The sequence below is a fragment of the Danio aesculapii genome, chromosome 8 (genome assembly GCF_903798145.1).
Source record: "Danio aesculapii chromosome 8, fDanAes4.1, whole genome shotgun sequence".
NCBI lineage: Eukaryota > Metazoa > Chordata > Actinopteri > Cypriniformes > Danionidae > Danio > Danio aesculapii.
Genome location: NC_079442.1, coordinates 17,700,766 through 17,724,075, shown reverse-complemented (window position 1 = coordinate 17,724,075; position 23,310 = coordinate 17,700,766). Strand labels below are relative to the sequence as shown.

The following is a 23,310-nucleotide window of genomic DNA, read 5'->3' as shown; positions in this document are numbered from 1 at the left end:
TGTTGTATCTGTGTGGCCCAGATGTAGAGATGGTGCTCAGTCTGGGTCAGTTTTCATCATCTCATATTTAGGTTGGCTGGCAATGACAAAGTTAGAAATGTATATACAGCAAAAAAATTACACAATGAAAGAATAAGTAAAAACAGATGTACTATAATGCTACATGTTTATGGAAAATGAGCAAATATGAGCAAACGTGAATTAAATTTTGAACTTTTAAAACATTATCTCACAGAAAGAACATTTACTGATAGTTTACTCATCCCTTTGTCATCCAATATATTTATTTTGATAAACTGCAGTTTTATGAAGCTACAGTCTGAAAGGTTTAAAATTTTCATGTAATGTTTTCAACAAAAAGCTTTATTTGTTTTAGAAAAGAAGTCGAAAATGTACTTTTTGACAGGGGGTGAGTAAATCAGCAAATGTAAGTTGTAACTAAGATTTCAAAAGTATTTTACAACATTTTAACAATCAATTACTTCACAATCTTAAATCCATATGCACACAGTTGATTTGTTAAGGTTTAAATGCAGTTCTACCCACAATACTAAAGTGTTACACTGAATTAAAATAAGTATTAGAAGCTCAATGACAGTTATAAAGTTATTTAAATATTCTTACGTACTTACCTTTGTGAAAATGTTGAGAGCATAAACGGAGATATGCCAGCAAATGATATATTTTGCGTCTCAATGCAGCAGGCCAGGGCACTCGATGCACCGCTACAGTCTGTCAATATCCTTTCTTCTGAGTGGGAAATTTGATATATCTGTCGTCGTGATAATTTGTTTACCTTTTCGATCGCGTGATTTGCTATTATCCTACAGCCCTCAACACAACAAGAACGTAACACTGTATTTACTCTGCGAAAGACGCTAAACATTCAACAGCTCACGTTAACTCGGATACAACACAAATGGCGGCTATGTCCCATAATGCAATTCGGTGTTTACAAGGGTGACGTCACCTGACAAAGACCGATTGTTGGACAGATTCTGCTCTCCTTGACTTCTATCGTTATTTAAACACCCTCCTACCTTTGCACAATCTTTTAGTTTAAAAGAAATTATTTGTTATTACTCAGAATCTTCACATAAATCTAAAGAATTTATTTTCAACTTTTTTATCTTGTTTGGAAATTTTTTTTATACATAAGCAAAAATGCATGGCTTCAGTCCCTACTTTTCGACATTTTCTGATTGAAGTTGACTCACTGCTCAAATCTTTCCGTATATGTAAAAACAAAAAATGTGTCAGATTCCTGGTCCTACATGAAGAACTGCTGTCTACGGACTCTGATTTGAGGTAGAACGCTTTCCCAATGCTCTTAATTTAATTTCATACACTTTTATACAATTATAATTTATTCACCCCTTCCTTTGTTTTGTTAATCTCTTTTTTTCTGCAGCTAATGTAATTTGCATTTTCTCCTTTGTATGTCTCTTATATCGATCTCCTGATTGTGGTTGTATATTTGCATTCTTTAATAAAAAAAAAAATAATAAAAAAAAAAACAGATTCTGCTCTCCAGTAACCTGGCACAGCCTTTTCCTGGGTGGCTGAGAAGTGTCTGCAAACTACACAGTGGCAAAGCAGCGCTAGTTTATCCCATAGAATGACCCACCATAGAAATAAGAACTATAAACTTACATGTAAAATTCTTCAAACATTGCATTCATTAGAAGCGCTGTTCAACTGAAAATAAACTGAATACAATTAAAAGTTAAACTGAATAAAGCTGCCTGATAGTTGCTCAGTAAGTATCGTCATGAAAATAAATGTCTGATGAATGTCTTGCCTTTCAGCTGCCACATGATGGCAACAGGTTACTCGTACTGACCCGACTTTCAGATGAAGCTTTGTGTGAGCAAAGGAATGGATTTACAACTTTGGTATCAGAGATATACACTCTTCATCATTCTGTGATGTTAATGTGTGAACAAATATTATATAACAAAATTATAACACAAATATGGACATATACAATGTCTAATATAATGTCTAATAATATGGATATATACATCTTATGGACAAATATATAACATCTTGCTAATCAATCAATCAATCAATCAATCAATCAATCAATCAATCAATCAATCAATCAATCAATCAATCAATTGTAAATCTGAAGAAATAAAAGGTTAACTATTACCTTTGCTATTATAAATGTTATTCATTTATTGGTGGCAATAATATGTGACTTTCTGATATTTCTTTGACTTTTATGATATTTCAATAATAATAATAATAATAATAATAATACATTTCATTTGAGGTGCCTTTCAAACCACTCAAGGTCACCCTACATAAGGAGCAAAAAAATAAAAAAGATGATAATGTGTAATTATAGAGTGTAATTATATAATCATTGTTTTAGTGCACAATAACAAATAATAATAATAATAATAATATTATTATTATTATTATTATTATTATTATTATTATTATTATTATTATTATTATTATTATCATCATCTAATATAACTATCTCTCACACATCAAAAATTACCTTGCATGAAGCAGTTCATGAAAGTTCATCTTTGCTCCGCTAGCCATGCTCACATCAGACAAAGTAGTAGTGCGCATGCGTGAAATCCAGACGCACGGTTCAAGCTTTGTTTGGAAAGTGACGAAGAAAACAGCGCAGTACTCGGCTCAGTAGCCGAAGCGTCACGACCGACTCTGACAGTTCAGTGCACTTTTGTACGTTTGTGGACCATTTTAAACAAACATACTATGCTCAAGATGACAGCGACTTTGTTTTTATTAACAAGAAGGTAGCGAATACCGATCATGACCGAAGTGTCAAGTTGTTTGGGTGCAAAGCAGCTGATGACAATCAACAGACAAGTCCAGTTCTGCTGTTCACACACGGATCCCACAAACCCTGCACTCACTTGTGGATCTATCGAGCTCCTTTAGTCGTTAAACGCGATGGAAAGCGTCGGAAAGTACGAGTTCAACAGGAAAGACTTGATCGGACATGGCGCATTTGCTGTGGTGTTCAAAGGAAGACATAAACAGGTAACGCTAAGAACACGCATGCTGTGCGTATTTAATTCATCTACAAAAATGTCATCACGAAAAACGAACTCTTTGTTCACAGAAACATCATTTTGAAGTGGCTGTGAAATGTATTAACAAGAAAAATCTCGCCAAATCACAGTCACTCCTAGGAAAGGAAATCAAAATATTAAAGGTGGGTCTCCAACAGTGTTGCGTTTGTGTACGTTTGCTGCTTTGTTATAGTTTGAATATATAAATGATTCAATGATCCGACTTGAGTAGAAGTTTAAGTTTTCCTGGCTATTTTAAAGATTTATGGCCAAAACAATACTACGTATGGTCAAAATAATGCTACAGATATAGTTGTTGTTGATGCGTTTAGCAATTTTCGACATCCGTATTGTGTTTTTGAGAATGGCTCGCTAGACACAGTGAACCCGACGCCTATGCTTGTGTCTTCGCCAGGAGCTGAAACATGAGAATATTGTCAGTTTGCTGGACTTTCAGGTATGTATCTTCAAACTGTATGCTATTACTCGCGGCATTGAATTATATGTCTGAGTATAAGTCTATTGTGTTATTTTAAGTGGATTTTCTAATCTATCAAAACAGAGCCTTTTTCCATGTTGCTGAAGCTATTTATAACGCCAATATCGCATGGCTCAGTGTTGACATTATTGGTGCTGTTCTCGTCATCTGATTGGTTAGGCTTTAATCCCCGCCCATGACGTCACGCACTTTTGACTATTTATTAATCATGGCGAACAGATTTGGACTTTATATGACTCACCCCAAGTAATGATTTCATGTTACATTGTCTTGCATCAGAAAGCCTGACATCTGCCTATGAATCCAAAATAGACTTAAGGAGAGGCAATGAAGTCTTGAATGTCTCTTGTGGAAGTACTTTTCCTAAATATTAAGGAATATATCACAAGAAAGTATGGCAGATTTCTGTTATGCCAGTTGAAGCACACATCTGCCACCTGCATGCATGTATTAGCAGCACCTGCATGCTCAGCACACCCGTTTAACCGCTTGTCTCCATTATTTGCATACAGAACAGACGTTGTCTAATGTATCAGTATATCCTAATGAACAGAGGACAGGACTGCAGGCAGTCAGCCTTATCTGATGACAGGTGATTGTCTCAGGTGCGGATAGATAGATTAAGGAACTCAATTCAGTGTGTTACACCTTCAATACTATGGTATTATGCCCTTTAGCAAGTATAGCAGGTTCCTGGTGTTAGCGGAGGACAATATAAAATTAGACGGAATATTAATGGGATCAAAATGTATTAAATAGAGTATTTTTTTTTTAATGTTTGTGTGTGTGTATGTATATATGTGTATGTATATGGATATATATATATATATATATATATATATATATATATATATAATTACAAATCTGGACATTTATATTAGACTCTATTAGGCTCTGCTCAGAATAACTAGTTAATAATTATTGTTATTATTGTTATTGTTATTAGTATTATTAACTCTACTGAAGTTTCAACGTTGGTATGTTATTGTCAAAAAACTAATGTAAAACACAAACCTTTTTTAGCTTTTAATGACAATATACAGTGTTTAAGTAAAACATAACTATCAAGTAAAACAATATTATCATTTAATAATATTTCTTCTAAATTTTAAATAATTCTTTTTTTATTTAGAGACCTTTATGTGTATGCATAATAGTACTTACTCAAACGGTAACCACTAGTCTCTCCTCCATCTTCAAAAGTCTCTGTAGTTGTCTTTACAACACAAACACTGCAGACACCTCATCAGAAACCCTGCCTCTGCTTTGATTTGATTGGAGAATAAAAGATGCGACTGACGTAACACGTTTTTTTCTCTCAGTTGACTTTTTTTCAACTCTTAAACGCGAGGTGCAGCAGGCAGTTAAAACGAGAGGCATGCAGAGTGCATAAGCAGCGCGCAAAACATTATCTTAAAATCATCACATAATCATTAAAAATGGCTCCTCGCAACGCAAAAAGCGAGTTTGGTGTGATCGGCCCCCGAATGCACAGATGCATAGTTTTTTATTTAATTATTTATTTTACTTTATAAAATTACATTGACAACTACTAGCTTGGCATGTGAAAATACAATACGTTTACATAAACACCAATAATTTTAATATGATATTAAGACAATACTCTGATTAAGAGTCAACCATGTAAACGGCGATTTTTGATTCATTTAATTTGAATAAGGTCTTAATCAAAACAAACAGAAATGGGATTAAGACATGTGGAGTATGCTGATTTTAGTCGCATTATTGAAGTGCAGTACAGACATATAAACACCTGAATCAAGCTATTACCATTGGGTAGGATTTTCACTGCATTTTGTGACAGGATATTTCATACACACACAGCTGTTTGACACTATTCTCTGCACCTACCGAGTCAGTGAAGGACAACAGACACCTGCATCAGTGGTGCTAAGTGCAGAGGGTTTTTTTCCCCATACAGCGTGTGGTATCGAATTCTATTAAAACAAAACTCTTCCAGCAATTCATTCTTGCATCCAATATCTCATTTGTATGCATAAAATCTTCCTAAATGAAAGTGAAAGTGCCAAACTGCAGTTAACCACAGCCGACAAATTAAAAATGAAACACCTGAAATTACATGAAACTCCGGAGGAAATGTGGATAACGTGGTGATGCAATGACGTTTATCAAATTGTGTGCTATAACATGTAAAACGGGCTCATGAAAGGAACATTTAAAAAGCAACTCATGTAAACACCTTAATCATATTATTGTCTTATTCAGATGAAGGTAAATAATTTGATTACTGATGTCCATGTAAACATAGTCAATGTTAGCGCAGATCATTTTGGTCATTCCAGGCAACTTATCAGACCTTCTGCTGCTTACCAGACAGATGTCAAACAGTAGATCCACTAACAGAACAATGTGCTCCAGGTGGTCAACTGCTGTCCTGCATGAAACCTGAACAATAGCACATGAAGATGACACTACTGCTTAGTCAGTGAAACCCAACACTCATCCCCCGTCATGCATTAATGGAAGCCTACCATCCAACAGCTTTCAGTTTCTCTTAAACTTTATGCCTTTCTTTTGTATGCTCATGGCTCATAATGTTTTCAAAGTCAACTCCAGGGCTGGTAAATATGTTTAGAGAAGATCATTTAAGTGCATTCTTTCCCTGTCTATAGATTTAGGCTAGGCTTTACCTAGTTTACTTTGCGTTACTGCTGATGACCTGATTTCATTTCTCACGGCTTCTACAAACAGGAAGCTTAATACTGAGGATTTGTCTTTTTAATAATTGTGTCACACATAAAATTAGCTGTTACGTAACTCATAAAGGTTAATTGTGTTTTATAAAACAAGTTAATTTGCTCATGTAATGTAACATCATGTAACATTGACTGAGCACAGTCTGTCACGCCGGCCGGCTGCTGAACTGAATGTCAGTCTGGTGACACGCAGGGCCTGCATGGAAATAAGCCAAATGGGACGTTTGTTGCACAACAAGTGGACCATGTAAACTCAGTCAAACTGCTGCCTTGTGGTCACCATGACACTTGGCCTGTGTGGACTTATTGATCCACTTTCAGCAGCCTTTCAAATTTCATGGGCACGAATTGGTTTAAAAAAAAAAACTGTATCCATACTGGGTCAAAGTCCAAGTTTAGGTGGTTTCTTTTAATGACAAATGCACATTAAGAGGATCTTCTTGTTGTAGTTAATGAAGAATATTATGTTGTACACACTGTTCTTCCGCACGCTGCGTTTTTGTATTGGTTAGCAAAATTCCTTCAAACTTGCTTGTAATGCAGATCGAAATGGTCTAAATATATTATCAAGAAATAAGTACATAAAGCAATCCACACAATTCACTTATATTTTTGTATAATTATACTTTGTTTAATGAATATTCAATATAATGATTCAATGTTGGAATTGGAATTGCAATGTCTTTACAGCAATAGCCGACAGTTAACAGCAACAGGTCACACTCGACAATATAGAAGTAACAGTAAACAGTAAAATTAATCATAGTCAAATAAAAATAAAAAAACTGCTTAATCTTAATGTTATTGTTTTTGCTGTTATTAAAATAATTACTACATCAACCATAAATTATTACAATTACAAATGAACATAACATTGAATTGTTATTAATGCAAATGTGCATAACTTACAAATATTAATTATATTATCATATAGATAGGTAAAAATATTTCAAATATGAATTAAAATATTATTAATATCTATATAATAATAATAACATATAATACTTTGTGATAATAAATGATAATAATAAATAAAACATGTAATTCATTTATTGTTGTTTTAATAGTAATTCTATTTATTATTGTTATTATTATTATTATTATTGTTATTATTATTACTGTATGTCTATTTTATATATTTGTTATGTATATGTGATACAAACACATACACAAGAACAAAATTATACAAAACTTTTTTTGTCATATAAATATTTAAATATCTATATAATTTATATCACTTATATATTTTATATCTAAATATAAATAAGCATTTTTTTTTCAAATATATGCATGCAGGTATTAATATATACAAAATAAATATACATACCGCACACACGTATATTATGTCAAAAAAAACTTTTATTTTGGATGCGATCTTTGCCCAGCACTAATTATTATACATTTTTATATTATATATTGTATTATTATTACGATTATTATTAGTTTTAGTTTTGGTTAATAACAATAACCTGCAAAGTTTTCATCAAATCAAAACCTGTTTGAAACTCGGATGAAAAATGTAACATTTCTGAGAGACCACCTCACCTGTAAGGGTTAATAAGTTATGACCAGTCACGCAAACTCATTGTTATTTGTATTGCTTGAAGGCTCACACTATAATAACAGACTATTGATAGAAGCCTTAAGTAATTGTAGGCTTTATATAATGAGTCAGTCTGACTCACTGGCATCTGTTGTGAGTCCTGCCAGAGATCTGTCCTCATCTACACAATGAAGAGTCGTGTACTGCCCATCATATGGCATGTGTCTGGGTGTTTCTTGCTTCTCATCAATAGTAAATGCTTAACTCCTGTCTGTTTCTGCAGGAGATTTCAGGATGCGTCTATCTTGTCATGGAGGTGAGTCTGCATGTCTCACATACCCATTAAAATCCTGTAAATAGACTTGGTGTGAAGTAGAGGGGACAAAAATCAGAGGTCAAATTCCACCACCTCTTGCTGAATGTCCTTTATGCTAAGCTTAATTCACACAAGTATGTTATTATTGTCAGCAGAAAGGCATTTGAAGCACTGGTGTTTTTGTGATTACTCTTTATTTGATGTGTGGTTGTTTTGTGTTGACTGTACACTGTGTTTTTGTCTTGCAGTATTGCAATGGAGGTGACTTAGCAGAGTATTTACACTGTAAGTATGCCAGCCTTACTTAAATATGGCATTTGTCTTTTACCATGACTACAAATTAGACAGTTGTGATTACAAATTAGTGAGCATTATTGTTATTACAATATGTGATTTAAAGGTGCTGTGTGTACGTTCTTGACACTTCTAAAGCATAAAAATACCATAAAATGTTTGCAGATAATTAAGAAACATGCTAAGTGAACATTCTTGTTTATCTGAAAAACAATGCTGAAGTCGGATATTCTGCTTTAAAAATGTGTGTTACGTGCCGGAACGTCTGTCTTTGTTTTGGTCATTTAATCATATTAATGCCAGTTTAGCCAATTATATTTCAGCACCCCAGGGTTGCTTTGGAGTGATTCATTTAGTCATGAAGGCTCTTAAAGCATGCGTACATGACCAAAATGCCACATGAAGTGGTTATTAATTAGCAAATAACATAAATAATACGAACGTAAACATTAGGTGAGCTGGTTACATCGTAACCCCGTGTCCTAACAACACGTTATGTGATGAGATTTGCAGTGATAAGCAATTGAGCTGTTTGCACCAGATGAAACACGACAGAATTTTAAATACCGCCATTCAGAAGCACAGAATAGTCCACTCACTGCACTCCAACGAAATGGTAAGGTTTAATTAATACATATTAAACCTTTTTAACATTATTAAATGTACATGTTAAATCAGTGATATGTGTTTATTTTGAGTCACAGTTCTAGTTCAATTTCAAACGGTTTATTTTAATTTCAAGATCTGTTGCTGCTTTCAGTAGTATGGCAATAAATGTCATGTAAAATGGCATTCAAACTCACATCGTTAGAATTTAACACTGAATAAAGCACATGAGGTGTACCTGAGGTGATCATTATTAGTTTATCCTGTTGTTCAGCTGCAAGAAATAGAAATTGTTTCTAAAATAGAAATTTCAGGTGTTGGTTAGGACAAAAACTTTCTTTAATATGGAAAATATTCCTTCTATCGCATGCTGTTGCTTTTATTTAGAACAAGATTTAAGTCAGCTTTTATTGATGTCGTCAATCTGGCAACCTGCTCTTGCGTGTTTTGAACCAGGAGTGCAATACCTAGTTTAACCACTGGGTGTCAAACTTACATACTGCACATTTACCTCACCTGATATATTCAGCATGTAATAAATCAGAGTTCAAAATTAAATCTGTTATACAAAGTGCCCATTTTTATTTGGTGAATAGTATTATATAGGGATACAGACAACGTAAACATGATTTCCTTTGGGGTATATGAAGTATGCTTTCACGTAAATCTCAGGGTGCAGGCACATAATTTGCTTCAACCTAGAGAGACGGCAACACAGAGGGGATCGTGCATGGACCAAAAAATCATATCATACCCATTTGAAACATCAAGTAGATTGAACATAAAACAATTATGTTTTCCAAAGAAATCTCCAGAATTGGGTTGTTTTAGCTCATTTTAATCAAGTAGTTTGATCAAGCAGCAAAAAAGTTTTTTTGAATGTAGTTTTAGTGAATTATATAAATAGATTCTACATTCCTTTTTTGATTTACTTTATATTAACTTGTTTATAGATACTTTTTTATACATTCATTTGTTTCGTAAGTAAAAGTTTGTTTAATAAAGATTGATTTACTAAATTAAAGACCAAGGTCTATTTCTTCGAAGCCTCGAAACCTTGAACTTGTTTTTCACTTGGTCTTGTTCTTAAAACTGCAGATATCGGTTCACCAAACAAACATCTCCACATCTTTCCTCAGAAAGATAATTCAGGACCTCTGAGAATAGCTCAGTCTCACACATGTGCACCCACAAATAGGACCTCTTTGGAATCGCTCTCATCCACATCTTCATCTAAGCATAAAATTTCCAGCATGACTATATTTACCATGTTTGCGTAGGGCACTCTATTTTAAGTCATCAGACTTGTAGCGTTGTCCTGCTTCTTGTCCCATTCCAACCTCATCAGGGGTCATGTTTGCCTTCACCCGCTCACCTCTTAACACAGAATCACTGGCACAACACCAAGATCCCCTGCTGAAACCCAAACCCCAGCCTGACCTCATCCACCTGTCAGGCAGCTATCTGCCCTGTCCCGCAGTGGAAAAACATGGGCGCTAAAAATAAGACTTTATGAAACCAGCATGTTTTTAGGGGAAGGAAAGAGATGACCTGAGAGAAGGGGATTTTTGGAGGTGGACACCAGTTGTTTTGATGATGATTAACTTTCTGTAAACAATGACTTAATGTCCCACAATTTAAAGTAGCCATGTTTTCATCCACTTGTTTTATACACGATTTGCAATATTAGATAAAAATGCTTAATGTAAATACCAAGATGCACATAAATTCTAATAATGCGCATTGAAAACATATCTACACAACTGAATACGATACTTTTAATCCCATTAAAAAAAGCAACTACAATGGAATAACATTTACTGAATGAATTCCAGCAAGCACATCAAAAACTGTCATATGTTTTTGTTTTAACAGATAATGTAACATCTGAAATGGTGTTTTGGTTATTCTAAAATGCCTCAGACAAAGTCAGTCATCACAGTGGTTCAATATTATTACCTCCCAGTCCCAAAGAGTCACCTCACTCTTCCAAAAGCCATTTTGCATTCATTGAAGTTCATATTCATCTTCTAAGATGCAAGTCAATTATTATATTATATTTAAAAAGACCCACAGTGGCTTCTCATAAAGGAACCAATTCTATTTTACTTTTTGATATTTAGTGCCAGCCAGGAACTGATGATTTTGTTCTCTTTGCAAATTATATATTCAGTCAAAAGCTAATTTTCCCTAAATTTAACCCAAACTATTTTTTTTCTTCTGTTGAACACAAAATAAGATATTTTGAAAAATGTTGGAAACCAGCATCCATTCACTTTCATAGTACTTTGTTTCTACTTTAACATTCTACAAAATGCGGCGTGATTAAACGCAACGTTGATTATATTTAATTACAATATATCATTTCTGAATTATAATATATCATTTCACAAGTTTTTTTGAGGCCTGTGACTGTGTGAGGGTTTTAAAAGCATTCAGGCTTAAGACATTGTACCTTTGACAAATTAATAACGATTAATTTTATTAAATGGTTTCTAAAACTAAGACTAAGCAGTGATATTTTACATTTGATTGTTCAATTACTATACTTAAATACAGTTTGACTCCTTTGAAAACAAAAAAAGCTGTTTATTTAATAAGTATCTTTTTTTATTTGTGTGCTAGTAGATTGTTTCTTCTATTTTATGCTTATAGACTTTTTTATGCCTACAGAATCATCCCAATCTAAAATTATACATTCTTTCCAAATAGTTATTCAACACATCTGGTGATATTCATATCGCAATATACAGTTTAAGTCAGAATTATTAGCCCCCTGAATTATTAGCCCCCCTGTTTATTTTTTTCCCCCAATTTCTGTTTAACGGAGAGAATATTTTTTCAACACATTTCTAAACATAATAGTTTTAATAACTCATTTCTAATAATTGATTTATTTTATCTTTGCCGTGATGACTCTACATAATTGTTGGCTAGATATTTTTCAAGACACTTCTATACAGCTTAGTGACATTTAAAGGCCTAACTAGGTTAATTAGGTTAACTAGGGGGGTTAGGGTAATTAGGCAAGTTGTTGTATAACGATGGTTTGTTCTGTAGACAGTCGAAAAAAAATATCTAAAAGGGGCTAGAAATTTTGACCTTAAAATGTTTTTAAAAAAATTAAAATCTGCTTTTTATTCTAGCCGACTTTCTCCAGAAGAAAAAATATTATCAGACATACTGTGAAACTTTTCTCGCTCTGTTTAACATAATTTAAGAAATATTTAAAAAAATTAAAAGGGGGGCTAAATAATTCTGACTTCAACTGTATATCGCAGAATAAAAAAACATTGCAATGTTTTGCAATTTTGCTATTTTTTTTTTTTTTTTTCATATTTTTTCAATGCAGCCCTACTACAAAATAACTTCTTTGTTTAGAACGAAAAACAATAACCACTTCAGGGTGAATATATTTGCATATGTATGTGAGCTGTCTCTAGAAAGGGATAATGCACCCAAAAATTAAATCCTGTCATCATCTATTTTCCCTTCCCTTATTCCAGTTGCTTGCTTCTGTTGAACAATAAGAAAATGCATTTTGTAGAATGCTGCAAACCATTAGTAATTTGACTTTCATAGTATTTTTATGGATGCCACAATGAATGTCAGTGGCTGTCGGTTTCCAACGTTCTTCAAAATATCTTTGTGTTAAACAGATTAAAATGAAACTCAAAAGTTTGGAACCGCTTGAGGTTGAATAAATGATGAGTACATTTTCTTTTTTGGGAGACATTTTAGGAAATTGTACTGAAATGTGTTGCGTTCCTTCATAGCAAAAGGCTGTCTGAGTGAGGACACCATCCGTGTGTTACTGCAGCAGCTGGCAGGAGCTATGAGTGTTTTAAGGAGTAAAGGCATCATTCATCGTGACCTAAAGCCCCAAAACATCCTTCTCTCATACAGCACAGGTCGCAAATCCAATCCCAACAACATCTGCATCAAACTGGGTGAGTGCTTTAGGTCAAAGTACACTGTACAGAAAAGGAAACACCGATTGGTTATGGATCAGTATGTGCTGATAATGAGATTATGAGTTATCAGGTCTGGCACCAGTTGGCTGTGGTGTTTTTGTTCTTGCGTTTTGATTGTGGTTTGCTTTAGGTGTTTGTTATGTTTGCTCTTGAGTGTTATGTGGACACTGTGTGCTACTACGCAGCTGTGTAAAGTCAAACAGCTAGAAGACACTTGGTGTAAACATTTCACTTATGAAACAAGCTTCCAGACTTAATGCTTAATATCATACGCTGATTTTCACCTCTCTCTCTCTTTCTCAAATTCAATTCAGTTCAGTTCAGTTCAGAAGAGCTATATTGCCATGACTTGTCAAGTGTTGCCAAAGTGTTGCAGATTACATATTACATTGTCATTACCTGACTAAAGTCTTGTCATTGATCCCAGTTGTAAGAGCAACAAATAATAACTTGACTTCTAGTTGATCCTTTGGAAAAGTGGCAGAAGGTCGATTGTTCCGATGAATCTGTTGAACTGCATCCCAATCATCACAAATACTGCAGAAGACCCACTGGAACCTGCATGGACCCAAGATTCTCACAGAAATCAGTCAAGTTTAGTGAAGGAAAATTATTGTTTTGGGTTACATTCAGTATGGGGGCGTGCAAGAGATCTGCAGCCTGAGGGATCAAGACATTTGTGCTGCCCATTACATCACAAACTACAGGAGAGGGCGAATTTCTCAGCAGAATAGCGCTCCTTCTCATACTTCAGCCTCCACATCAAAGTTCCTGAAAGCAAAGAAGGTCAAGGTGCTCCAGGATTGGCCAGCCCAATCACCAGACATGAACTTTACTGAGCATATCTAGGGTAGGATGAAGGAGGCATTAAAGATGAATCCAAAGAAACTTGATGAACTCTGGGAGTCCTGCCAGAACGCTTTCATTGTCTTTCCAGATGACTTTATTATTTGAAAGTTATTTGAATCATTGCAGAGATGTATGGATGCAGTCATCCAAGCTCATGGGAGTCATACAATATTACAATAAGCACTTAAAGCACACAATATGAATTTTTTTTCTACTGCACCATGACTTTATATTCTATACTATACATTATTTCTATTATGTGACAAGGCTTTTGTCTAACCAAAGTCAGACCTTACTGTCCTAATTGAATAATTAAAAATAAAGGCATAATCGTATTTTATTTTGGTAAAATAGGTGTATTGCTTATGAAAGGCCTTTTCCTTTCATTTAAGCCTCTTCTGATACCAAATAATCAACTAGACGGATTAAAAAGATCATGAAATAAATAAATAAATTAAATATTAATAAAATATACCCAACTGTACAGTTATTCAGATGGTTTGTTATAATGTTTCTGACTAGTTTTGTCCACTGGCTGACTTTCTGTGTTTGTGACAGGCTAATACATCTCTCTCGCTCTCTCTCTTTCTCTAACTCTATTTAGCTGATTTTGGCTTTGCACGGTATCTGCAGGGAAACACAATGGCTGCCACTCTATGTGGATCTCCAATGTACATGGTGAGTGCTTGACTTCAAAACTTCCATGTTCTGTATTATCTAATTGTTCAGGGAAGTAGAACTGCCCAACTTGTGGGGGGTAAGGCCTAACAATCTGGCTTGCTTGAAAAATGATTGTCCGGTAAAACATGCTACCATTGGGCTAAATCATGTTAGAAACACGCTAGCAGCCTTATCAAACATGTCAGTGTTGTGATAAATTATGCTAGAAATGTGGATGTAAAATCAAATTAGAAACCTGTGATGTTTAAATCATGTTTTTCTAAAAATCTCATTTTAAAGTTTAGAAATAAAATGTAGTTAAAAGTTGTTTTTAAATAAAAAGTATTTAATAAAAAAATATATAGTTTATAATACATTAATAACATTTCAATACTAATATTTATGGCTCTCTTCAGTTTTCAATTGTTTTTTATATTTTGTCTTGGACTAGATTTTATTTTTGTTAGAAACCCACAGGGACAACATTTAGCTTGTTTTTTTGTGATACAACAGGAAGTTGATAAGAGCATCTAATTGCTAGTAGGACACTCTGAGAAAACGACACATTGTGAGCTGCTTGGTGTGATAGTTAATGTTGGGCTGCAGTTAAGCTGCAATACCAGTTCTGTCACTTATACACTGTCACCATCACCGTCATTTTGTTTTTATAGTAATAAATATCGTTTGCTTCTGTTAGAGAAAAAAACACTACTGTAATATATCTGAACAACTTGTATCATAGGAAGGGGAAAAAACCTAGCATTTTTGTGAAAGTACTGATAATATAGTATACCTATAGAAAATCATTACACCCTGTGGAAAATCTATACCTTTTCTCCCATTACACCCTGCTTTCAGGAGACAGTTGTAGAAAGGCACAGGTTAGAAGAAGGCTGCAAAAGCACTACAAAGGCTGGAATAGTTATTTGGAATGTGATTTGATTTCAGGCTGTTTGCGAATAAAGTCATTAATTCAAAGGGGTATAAGGCACTCACTATAGTGAGTTGGTCGTTTTACACTTTTGGTTTTGTCAATACAAGCAATTGATGCACTAATTTGAAAGTGAAAGTAATTAAATAGTGCACATAATTTTAATAATACATAATACCCATATATAGAGAGTTGCAATAGTCAAGTCCTCCCAAAATAAAAGCATGGATCCCCTTCTCAAGGTCATTAAAAGAGAGAAATGACTTCACTTTTGCCACAAGTCGTAAATGGAAAAAAAATGGATTAAACGACTGAATTTACTTGTTTGTTAAATTTTAGATCACTATCAAAATGAAACTCTGGGTTGATAGCTCACCAAAACCTAATAATTCCAGAGGGGCAGGATCACCAAACCAGACCAGCTTAGTTTTTTCCTTATTGAAATTTAAAAGATTTGACAACTGCCAGGTCTTAACCTCGATTAGACATCTCATAAGGAAGTCAAGGCCATTTTTATCATTATTTTTAAGAGGGGCATAAATCTGAGTGTCGTCAGTATAAAAATGAAAAGCCACCCAATATTTACGAAAAATAGATCCTAAAGGTAAAATATATAAAGAAAAAAATAGGTCCAAGGATAGACCCTTGCGGAACTCCACATGTCAGGGGTCTGGAGGATAAAAAGGTGTGACCAACATTAACACAAAAGCTTCTGTTTGACAAATAAGATCTAAACCATTTAAGAGCAGAGCTCTGAATGCCTACCAAATTCTCAAGACGAGAAATAAGGATCTCATGGTCTACAGTGTCAAAAGCTGAAGTTAGGTCAAGAAGTATAAAGATAAAAGAGTGCCCCGAGTCCCTAAATAACAAAATGTTGTTCATCATGCGTAGCAGTTTATATGGTATTTAAAAGCATCCTGCCCCTAATGAGACCAGTATCACCCGTGCTGTCACACTTCAATTAACCGGTAGAAAAACTGTCACCACAACCCTACTGCTTTAATATTCAGTTAATAAAATAGTAAATCAATAAAAACATGCAAGTCATATATAGCATGCAAGTCTTATTGCAATATTGCTTTTATTTTATTGAATAATAGCCTTTGGTAGGCTTTATAAATGTACTGCTTTTACTTGCATACTAGTTTATATAAATTAAAGGCACAATATGTATGCTCTAGAATATTGTATATGTTTTTCTGACCTATCTATTTACATTATCCCAAATGTTTTAAAGAATGTTCAAAACCAGAGAAAAAAAGCACGTATCATGTCCTCCTGTTCTGCCATGATAATGACATTATACACCCTCGATTTAGTTTTTATAGAAATTAGGAAAACACAAAAGATGCTTGAATGTTTTGTTCAGACCAGTATTATAACAAAGTCCTAAAATGTATTTAGTATGATAAAACAGCACTGCTTCATCCCCTCTTGATCGTGACCAGAACCAGAAATGGCATAATTTCTGCAAGAGCCCTGTATGTAATGGAGGCAACAACTTCCATGATTCCACACTCAGTCATGTTGTCATCAAACTACATCTTTGTTTGTTGTGAATATGCATCCTCTAGAGGTGAAAATTACACATTGCGCCTTTAACATGTTAGTCCTGCATTTCGTTGCCTTGTACATGTGTAATGACAATAAAGTTGAATCTAATCTAATCGAATAATCTAATTTTAAGTATTAGATTGGAAATGAGATATCCTGGCTTACTCTGTTACTTCACATATTTTGAGTGATTGGAACAAATTAAATAGGAGTGCTGCTTATCTTGCTCATCTTCACAGGCTCCAGAGGTCATCATGTCTCATAATTATGATGCCAAAGCTGACCTGTGGAGTGTGGGGACCATCATCTACCAGTGCTTGACTGGCAAAGCCCCATTTCAGGTTAGTGACATAAACACATCAGCATTTGACTGATAGCATAAAGAACATTTTTAACCTTACACATGCACATTCAAATCTCTCTATGCTTATTTGTTGTTGTTTCTGCAGCCATGGATTTACAATTCTTGGGCATACTCTTTGAACTTTATTGATGCATTTAAAGAGGAAGTTCTCTAGAAATTACAATCATTTACTAATCTTAATCTCAGGAAATGATCAAAGTTATTCACTGAAAAATGTTCATCAGCAAAAGAAAGTGTTACAGATTGAAATAACATAGCCAAGAGTAATTGGTAGAATATATGTACATTTAGGTGAACTTTACATTTTAATGTAACTCCCGTTAATTTTTTTCACAAAATAATGTATGTAAATTCAGTAGATTCAATATGACACACAGATTCAATATTGTTGTTGTTTCATAAATAGCCATTGACCTAGTTTAAGATATTTTAGTCAAAATTCAGTTGACATAAGCACACAAAGAAATGCACATTCAGCTTTTTTTTTTAAACTGCACATTTTTACAGGGTATCCACAGGGCTTAAAATGTCTTAAAATATTGTATTGTAGGTCTTAAATCTTTTTTAACAGGTCTTAATTTTCCTTTTTTCATGTATAGCAGGGTTGCCCAAAATTTTTTGTATGAAGAGCCAAAAACCAAATATCATACATAGCTGTGGGCCGAAGATAAATATACCAAACTATTTTACATTAAAGTTGCCATGGGCAATTGCCTAATTCCATTCATAATATTAAAAAATAAAAAAATAAAAAACATTAGAATCTTATTAACTAATGCAGTATAACTTTGTTTTTATTATAACTTATTGCGATTAAAAACATGAACAATAACATTTGTACAATCACTAGTCAAGCAGAAGCTGACTTGGCCTTGATTAATTCACCAAAGTCTACGCATTGTTCTCTATGTGTCGTATTTTGAAAGGCACCTATGGTGAAAAATCTACTTTTCAAGCTGTTTGGACAGACATATGTGTAGGTTCTGTCATATTGGGGTGATCTAAACACACCCAGCCCTTTATTTTTTTTCAATTTAACAACATAAAAACGGTGGACCAATTGGAGCAGTTTTCAGATCAACCACAACTTGACGTAGGAGTGCAAGTTTTAAAACAGTGCATGTGTGTAATGAATCTCAGCGATTTACTTTATCAGCACAGCCGCTTGTCAGAACAATTATAAAAGTAGACGCTTCAATCCCGATTTGTGGACGTTAAATCAGGTTTATTTTGAACATTAGCAATAACGGATATCCATACAGCAGTGGAGATTAACCTATATCCGTGCAAAAACAGTGCAAAGCTAAACGTGCGCGCTGTCTGTGCGTGTGTGTCCATGCTGTGTGTGTGTGTTTGTGCGCGTAACGACATTGTGTGTGACTCATCATTGCAACTCCACAACAAATGCATCAAATACTTATTGGTAAAGTTCTTACTGTAGCATCTTCTTTCATCATGTCTGTCTGTGATCTGAAGCAGCTGAGGGAGGAGATTAAGGCACGCTGACAGGCACGTGTAAACAGTGGGCGTGAAGGACTAGCATTAAAGGCGCAGTACACAAAAATCGTTACCTGCTGGTCAGAGCTATAAAATAGAAACTTATGAAAGGTATAATAAAAAATCTGATGGGTGTTTTGAGCTGAAACTTCACAGACACATTCTGGAGACACAAAAGACTTATTACATATTAAATCTGGAAAAAGGGGTAACCTAGGTGCCCTTTAAACTAAATCTGATTAATTTACTCCATTTAAATTGAAACATTTAATTTCAGAAAGCTTTTTGTAGCTTAACAATAAAACAAACATTAAATTTGAAAATGACTATCTCTAAACTGATTCTCACATGGGATGGTGGGCTAATTCAAAGGTTACCATGGGCCAACTTTGGCTGCGGGCTCTAGTTTGTGCATCTCTGATGTATAGCTACTCAATTTAACCAACACTCATAAAATCACCAACAAGCCATCTCAATAAAACTTTTAACTTTTTATTTAAAAAAAAAAATAGCATTTAATTACTTTTTGTACAGTAACTTTTTTTTAGAAGTTTTTATTTATTTATTTATTTACTGCTGTGGATACTGACTTGACCTATATTTTTTATTAACAAATTGTGATTATTGTATTATTAATTGTATTAAATTATAATAATTTTTTGATCTGTCAAGTGAAAATGTTTTCCAACTGAGATATTCGAAAAAAATCCTTCGCATTTTGCCCTGTTTAAGTCTAATATTTCATTCATGATGGCCTTAAAACTGTTTCAAACGGTCTTAAATTTAACTTGGTGAAACCTGCAGAAACCCTGTTTTTATGATGAAAAAAATAATATAAAACTTGCAATATTTAATATTTAAAATATTAATATTTCAATTTAGAATAGTCAGTCTCTCTCTCCATCCATCCATCTTCATCTTCATATGGTCATTTACAAATCAAATATGCCAATTTGGTGCTCAATAAATATTTATTATTATAAATGTGGAAAATATTTGTGGCCCTAAAACATTTATGTCTGATTTGTTCAAAAGAACAACACTTTTTTTTTTAAATGGTTTTTGTAACAATTAAAGTCTATCATCACTTTTGATCATTTTAAGGCACTTTTGAAATCTAATGTATAATTATCAAGACAAAAAAAGCAAGCAATGTCACAGAGTTCCCACCGCTTCAGTCCTGATCATTCTAGAATTATTTTATTGCGAAAGTGCTACTGGCTGGCACTCTGTTATTTATGCCCTGCAGAGTGTGGAACATGATTGTGACATCTCACTGATAAACAAAACCACATGTGTTTCTGTAGCTAAACACACCCTCCGATTTACTAACAAACTCTGACATCCAAACATACGCATATGCCTGATCACATGACTACTATCTCTCTGGTTGCTCCATCAGAACGAGGGGTTCTTCTTTTTTCCGTGTAATGATCATATTACGAAATCTGCATGCTCATGTAGTTGCTGCAATACTTCCGCTGTCCGTTGGCTGTTATACATGGTTGTTTACAGTGACTATTAAGGCTTAATATTAACACGCATACCATCATCCATTATAAGGATAACTAGCAGGTTAGCAGGGCTGATTTGTGGGTGAAGTATACACTCCCTTGACCTCTGATTGTAAAGCTTCCAAACTAACATGTGAACCCCATCTAGGTCTAGAGTCATAACTCTTGTTACGGACTCATATTTTTAGCCTTCAGAAAGGGGCGGTCTTTTATTAGGAATTCTTGACACTCATGTAATGCAATGTCAGTCTACAAATGGGGTAGAATAGGTTGTTGAGTTCATTCAGAAGAGAGATCTGCTGTTTCTTTCCGAAATGTTGTGTTTACCTCCTCCTGCATGGAAATATTACCTTTAATGCTTGTCCCTACAGCCATTACAAAGCCTTTATGATTTGTAATAACAGGCCCTCTGGTGTGAACTTTAACTTCTGACCTAGAAGAAATGTTTGCATCCTAAACATTCAAAGTTTACAGAGATTAATTAATTATTGCTGTTAGTTTAGGTATTCATGGTAATGGCTACCAGCATTTTGGTAATTAAAAAGGCACCTACAAAATTAGTTCCGAAGCTCCTGACGATTGAGGTCTGATAAAGTGAAATAATCAGTCTGAGAAAGAAACTGATCATTATTTAAAGTATTATTCAAAGTTTCCTGTTGCATAACGATGTGTGCAAGGGCACAAATTTTTAAGTCAGCGGACGATTTGTTTACAATAGAAACAGAGCTGGACTTGCTGAAACTGTAAATTAAAGGAAATAATGTTGTAAATAATGATCAGTTTCTTGCATAAGTCATCATTTTGCTTTCATAAAATCTCAGTGCATCCTCCAGGAGCCGCATTAATTTGTTTTTCCTGTGTTGTAGATTTGACATGTATAATACTTTTCAAAACTTTAGGGTCATTAGGTACATGAATGAATTTTCGGTCACACTTTACAATATGGTTCTATTAGATTAACATTTACTATAATATAACATTCATTCTTTCATTTGTGTATCATTCCCTCATAGCAAACTAACTGTAAGAGGCATGTGGTTAAGAGTATTGTGGCTGAAGTTGTCAAACTGACATCAACAAAGACGCACCAACACTTCAAATGCGGAAGCAAACGGGAAGATTTTGATTGAAGATTACCAAAACAAAAACATTCATTCATTTTCCTTCAGCTTAGTCCCTTTATTAATCTGGGGTCCCCACAGCGGAATGAACCTTCAACTTATCCAGCATGTGTTTTACGCTGCGGATGCCCTTCCAGCCACAACCCAGCACTGGGAAACAGCCATACACTCTTGCATTCACATCCACACATACACTACGGCCAATTTAGTTTATTTAATTCACCTGTACCGCATGTCTTTGGACTGTGGGGGAAACCGGAGCACAATCGCCTCACAGGAAGAAGGTCGCTGGTTCGAGCCCTGGCTGGGTCAGTTGGCATTTCTGTGTGAAGTTTGCATGTTCTCCCCATGTTCGCGTGAGTTTCCTCCGGGTGCTCCGGTTTCCCCCACAGTCCAAAAACATGCGCTATAGGTGTATTGGGTAAATTAAATAGTCCTTAGTGTATGTGTGTGAATGAGTGCATATGGATGTTTTCCAGTGATGGGTAGCGTTTGGAAGAGCATCCGCTGCGTCGAACATATGCTGGATAAGTTGGTGGTTCATTCCCAAGATTAATAAAGGGACTGAGCTGAAAAAAATAGAATAATTGGATGGATCATCGGTTAGTAATAATCTTGTCTCCTTCTGAAATCTTTTTATTTTTGCTAGGCAAGTACTCCTCAGGAACTGCGGCAGTTCTATGAAAGAAACCGGAACCTAAGTCCCAGGTAAGTGGCCCTGAGCACTGACTATTGGTCATCAGTCAACATGATTCAGTGGAATGTGTGTGATACAAGCGCAAAGGTCTCAGCTGTTATTAATTTAACATTCACAATTATAGTGCCTTTCAAAAGTTTAGGATCATTAGGTACGTTAATGACAGGGCAGAATGTTACAATACCTTTTTGGGTCACAATTTACAATGCAGTTTTATTAGATTAACGTTTACTTTAAAATAACATTAACTATTGAACATTAGTTTGAAAACGGTCGTGTTCAGCTATGATTAAAATATTCTGTACAAGTATTGTTTATTTAGTACATACATCAACTGACGTTCAGTTAATTTGTGTACTAACATGAACTAAGAATGAACAATACTTGTACAGCATTTTTAATCATAGATTAACATGACTATTTTTCGATGATAATATCATCATGTTTACATTCTCAACACTTAATGCTTGAGTAATGATGTTGAAAGTTCAGCTTTGGAATAACAAAAATAATGACATTTTGTAATACTTAAGGAAAAAATAGTTATTTTAACTTAATATAATAATAATATTTCACATTATTGCTGATTTTGCATATTTTGATATAATCAATAAATCTTTGTAACTGCTTTGGTGAGCATAAGAGACGCTGTCAAAAAAAATCTTACCGACCTCAGACTTTAGAGCACATTTTAGAGCACACAACCGTAGTTCATGTTTATATATTTATATTTTGTTAATGCTGGAGGATTGAGAAGCAGAACCAATTTCTTTTCTCACTACCATTTTTCATTCCTTTTCATCATTTAGTGCAAAGCTTTATTTATTTTGTCACTGTTGCAGTGCATGCACTGATGAGTATCTCTTTTCTCATATGTCAATCACTAAAAACAACAAGAGACTAGCATAAGATTATAAACATGCACACATTATGGTGTAGTCTCTGATTCCTTTCAGTGTTTAACACAGCACAAAAATTCTTTTTCCAGTATTCCACGTGAAACTTCCAGTCACTTGAGGCACCTTCTGCTTGGGTTGCTGCAGAGAAACCAAAGGGAACGCATGGACTTTGGTCAGTGGACACATGCTTAC

The 23,310-nt window shown here is 34.4% G+C and overlaps 1 protein-coding gene across 1 annotated transcript in view; it reads left to right on the top strand.

The window, feature by feature from the left end:
* Positions 1 to 2,615: 2,615 nt before the first annotated feature.
* ulk1a (unc-51 like autophagy activating kinase 1a) overlaps positions 2,616 to 23,310 on the top strand; it is a 43,884-nt gene continuing 23,189 nt past the window's right edge. The window contains 10 exon segments of the mRNA XM_056464312.1: positions 2,616 to 3,027; positions 3,110 to 3,202; positions 3,475 to 3,516; positions 8,123 to 8,155; positions 8,404 to 8,440; positions 12,832 to 13,005; positions 14,483 to 14,556; positions 17,266 to 17,367; positions 22,172 to 22,230; positions 23,208 to 23,290. Coding sequence (XP_056320287.1) covers positions 2,938 to 3,027; positions 3,110 to 3,202; positions 3,475 to 3,516; positions 8,123 to 8,155; positions 8,404 to 8,440; positions 12,832 to 13,005; positions 14,483 to 14,556; positions 17,266 to 17,367; positions 22,172 to 22,230; positions 23,208 to 23,290 — 787 coding nt within the window. The 5' untranslated portion in view covers positions 2,616 to 2,937.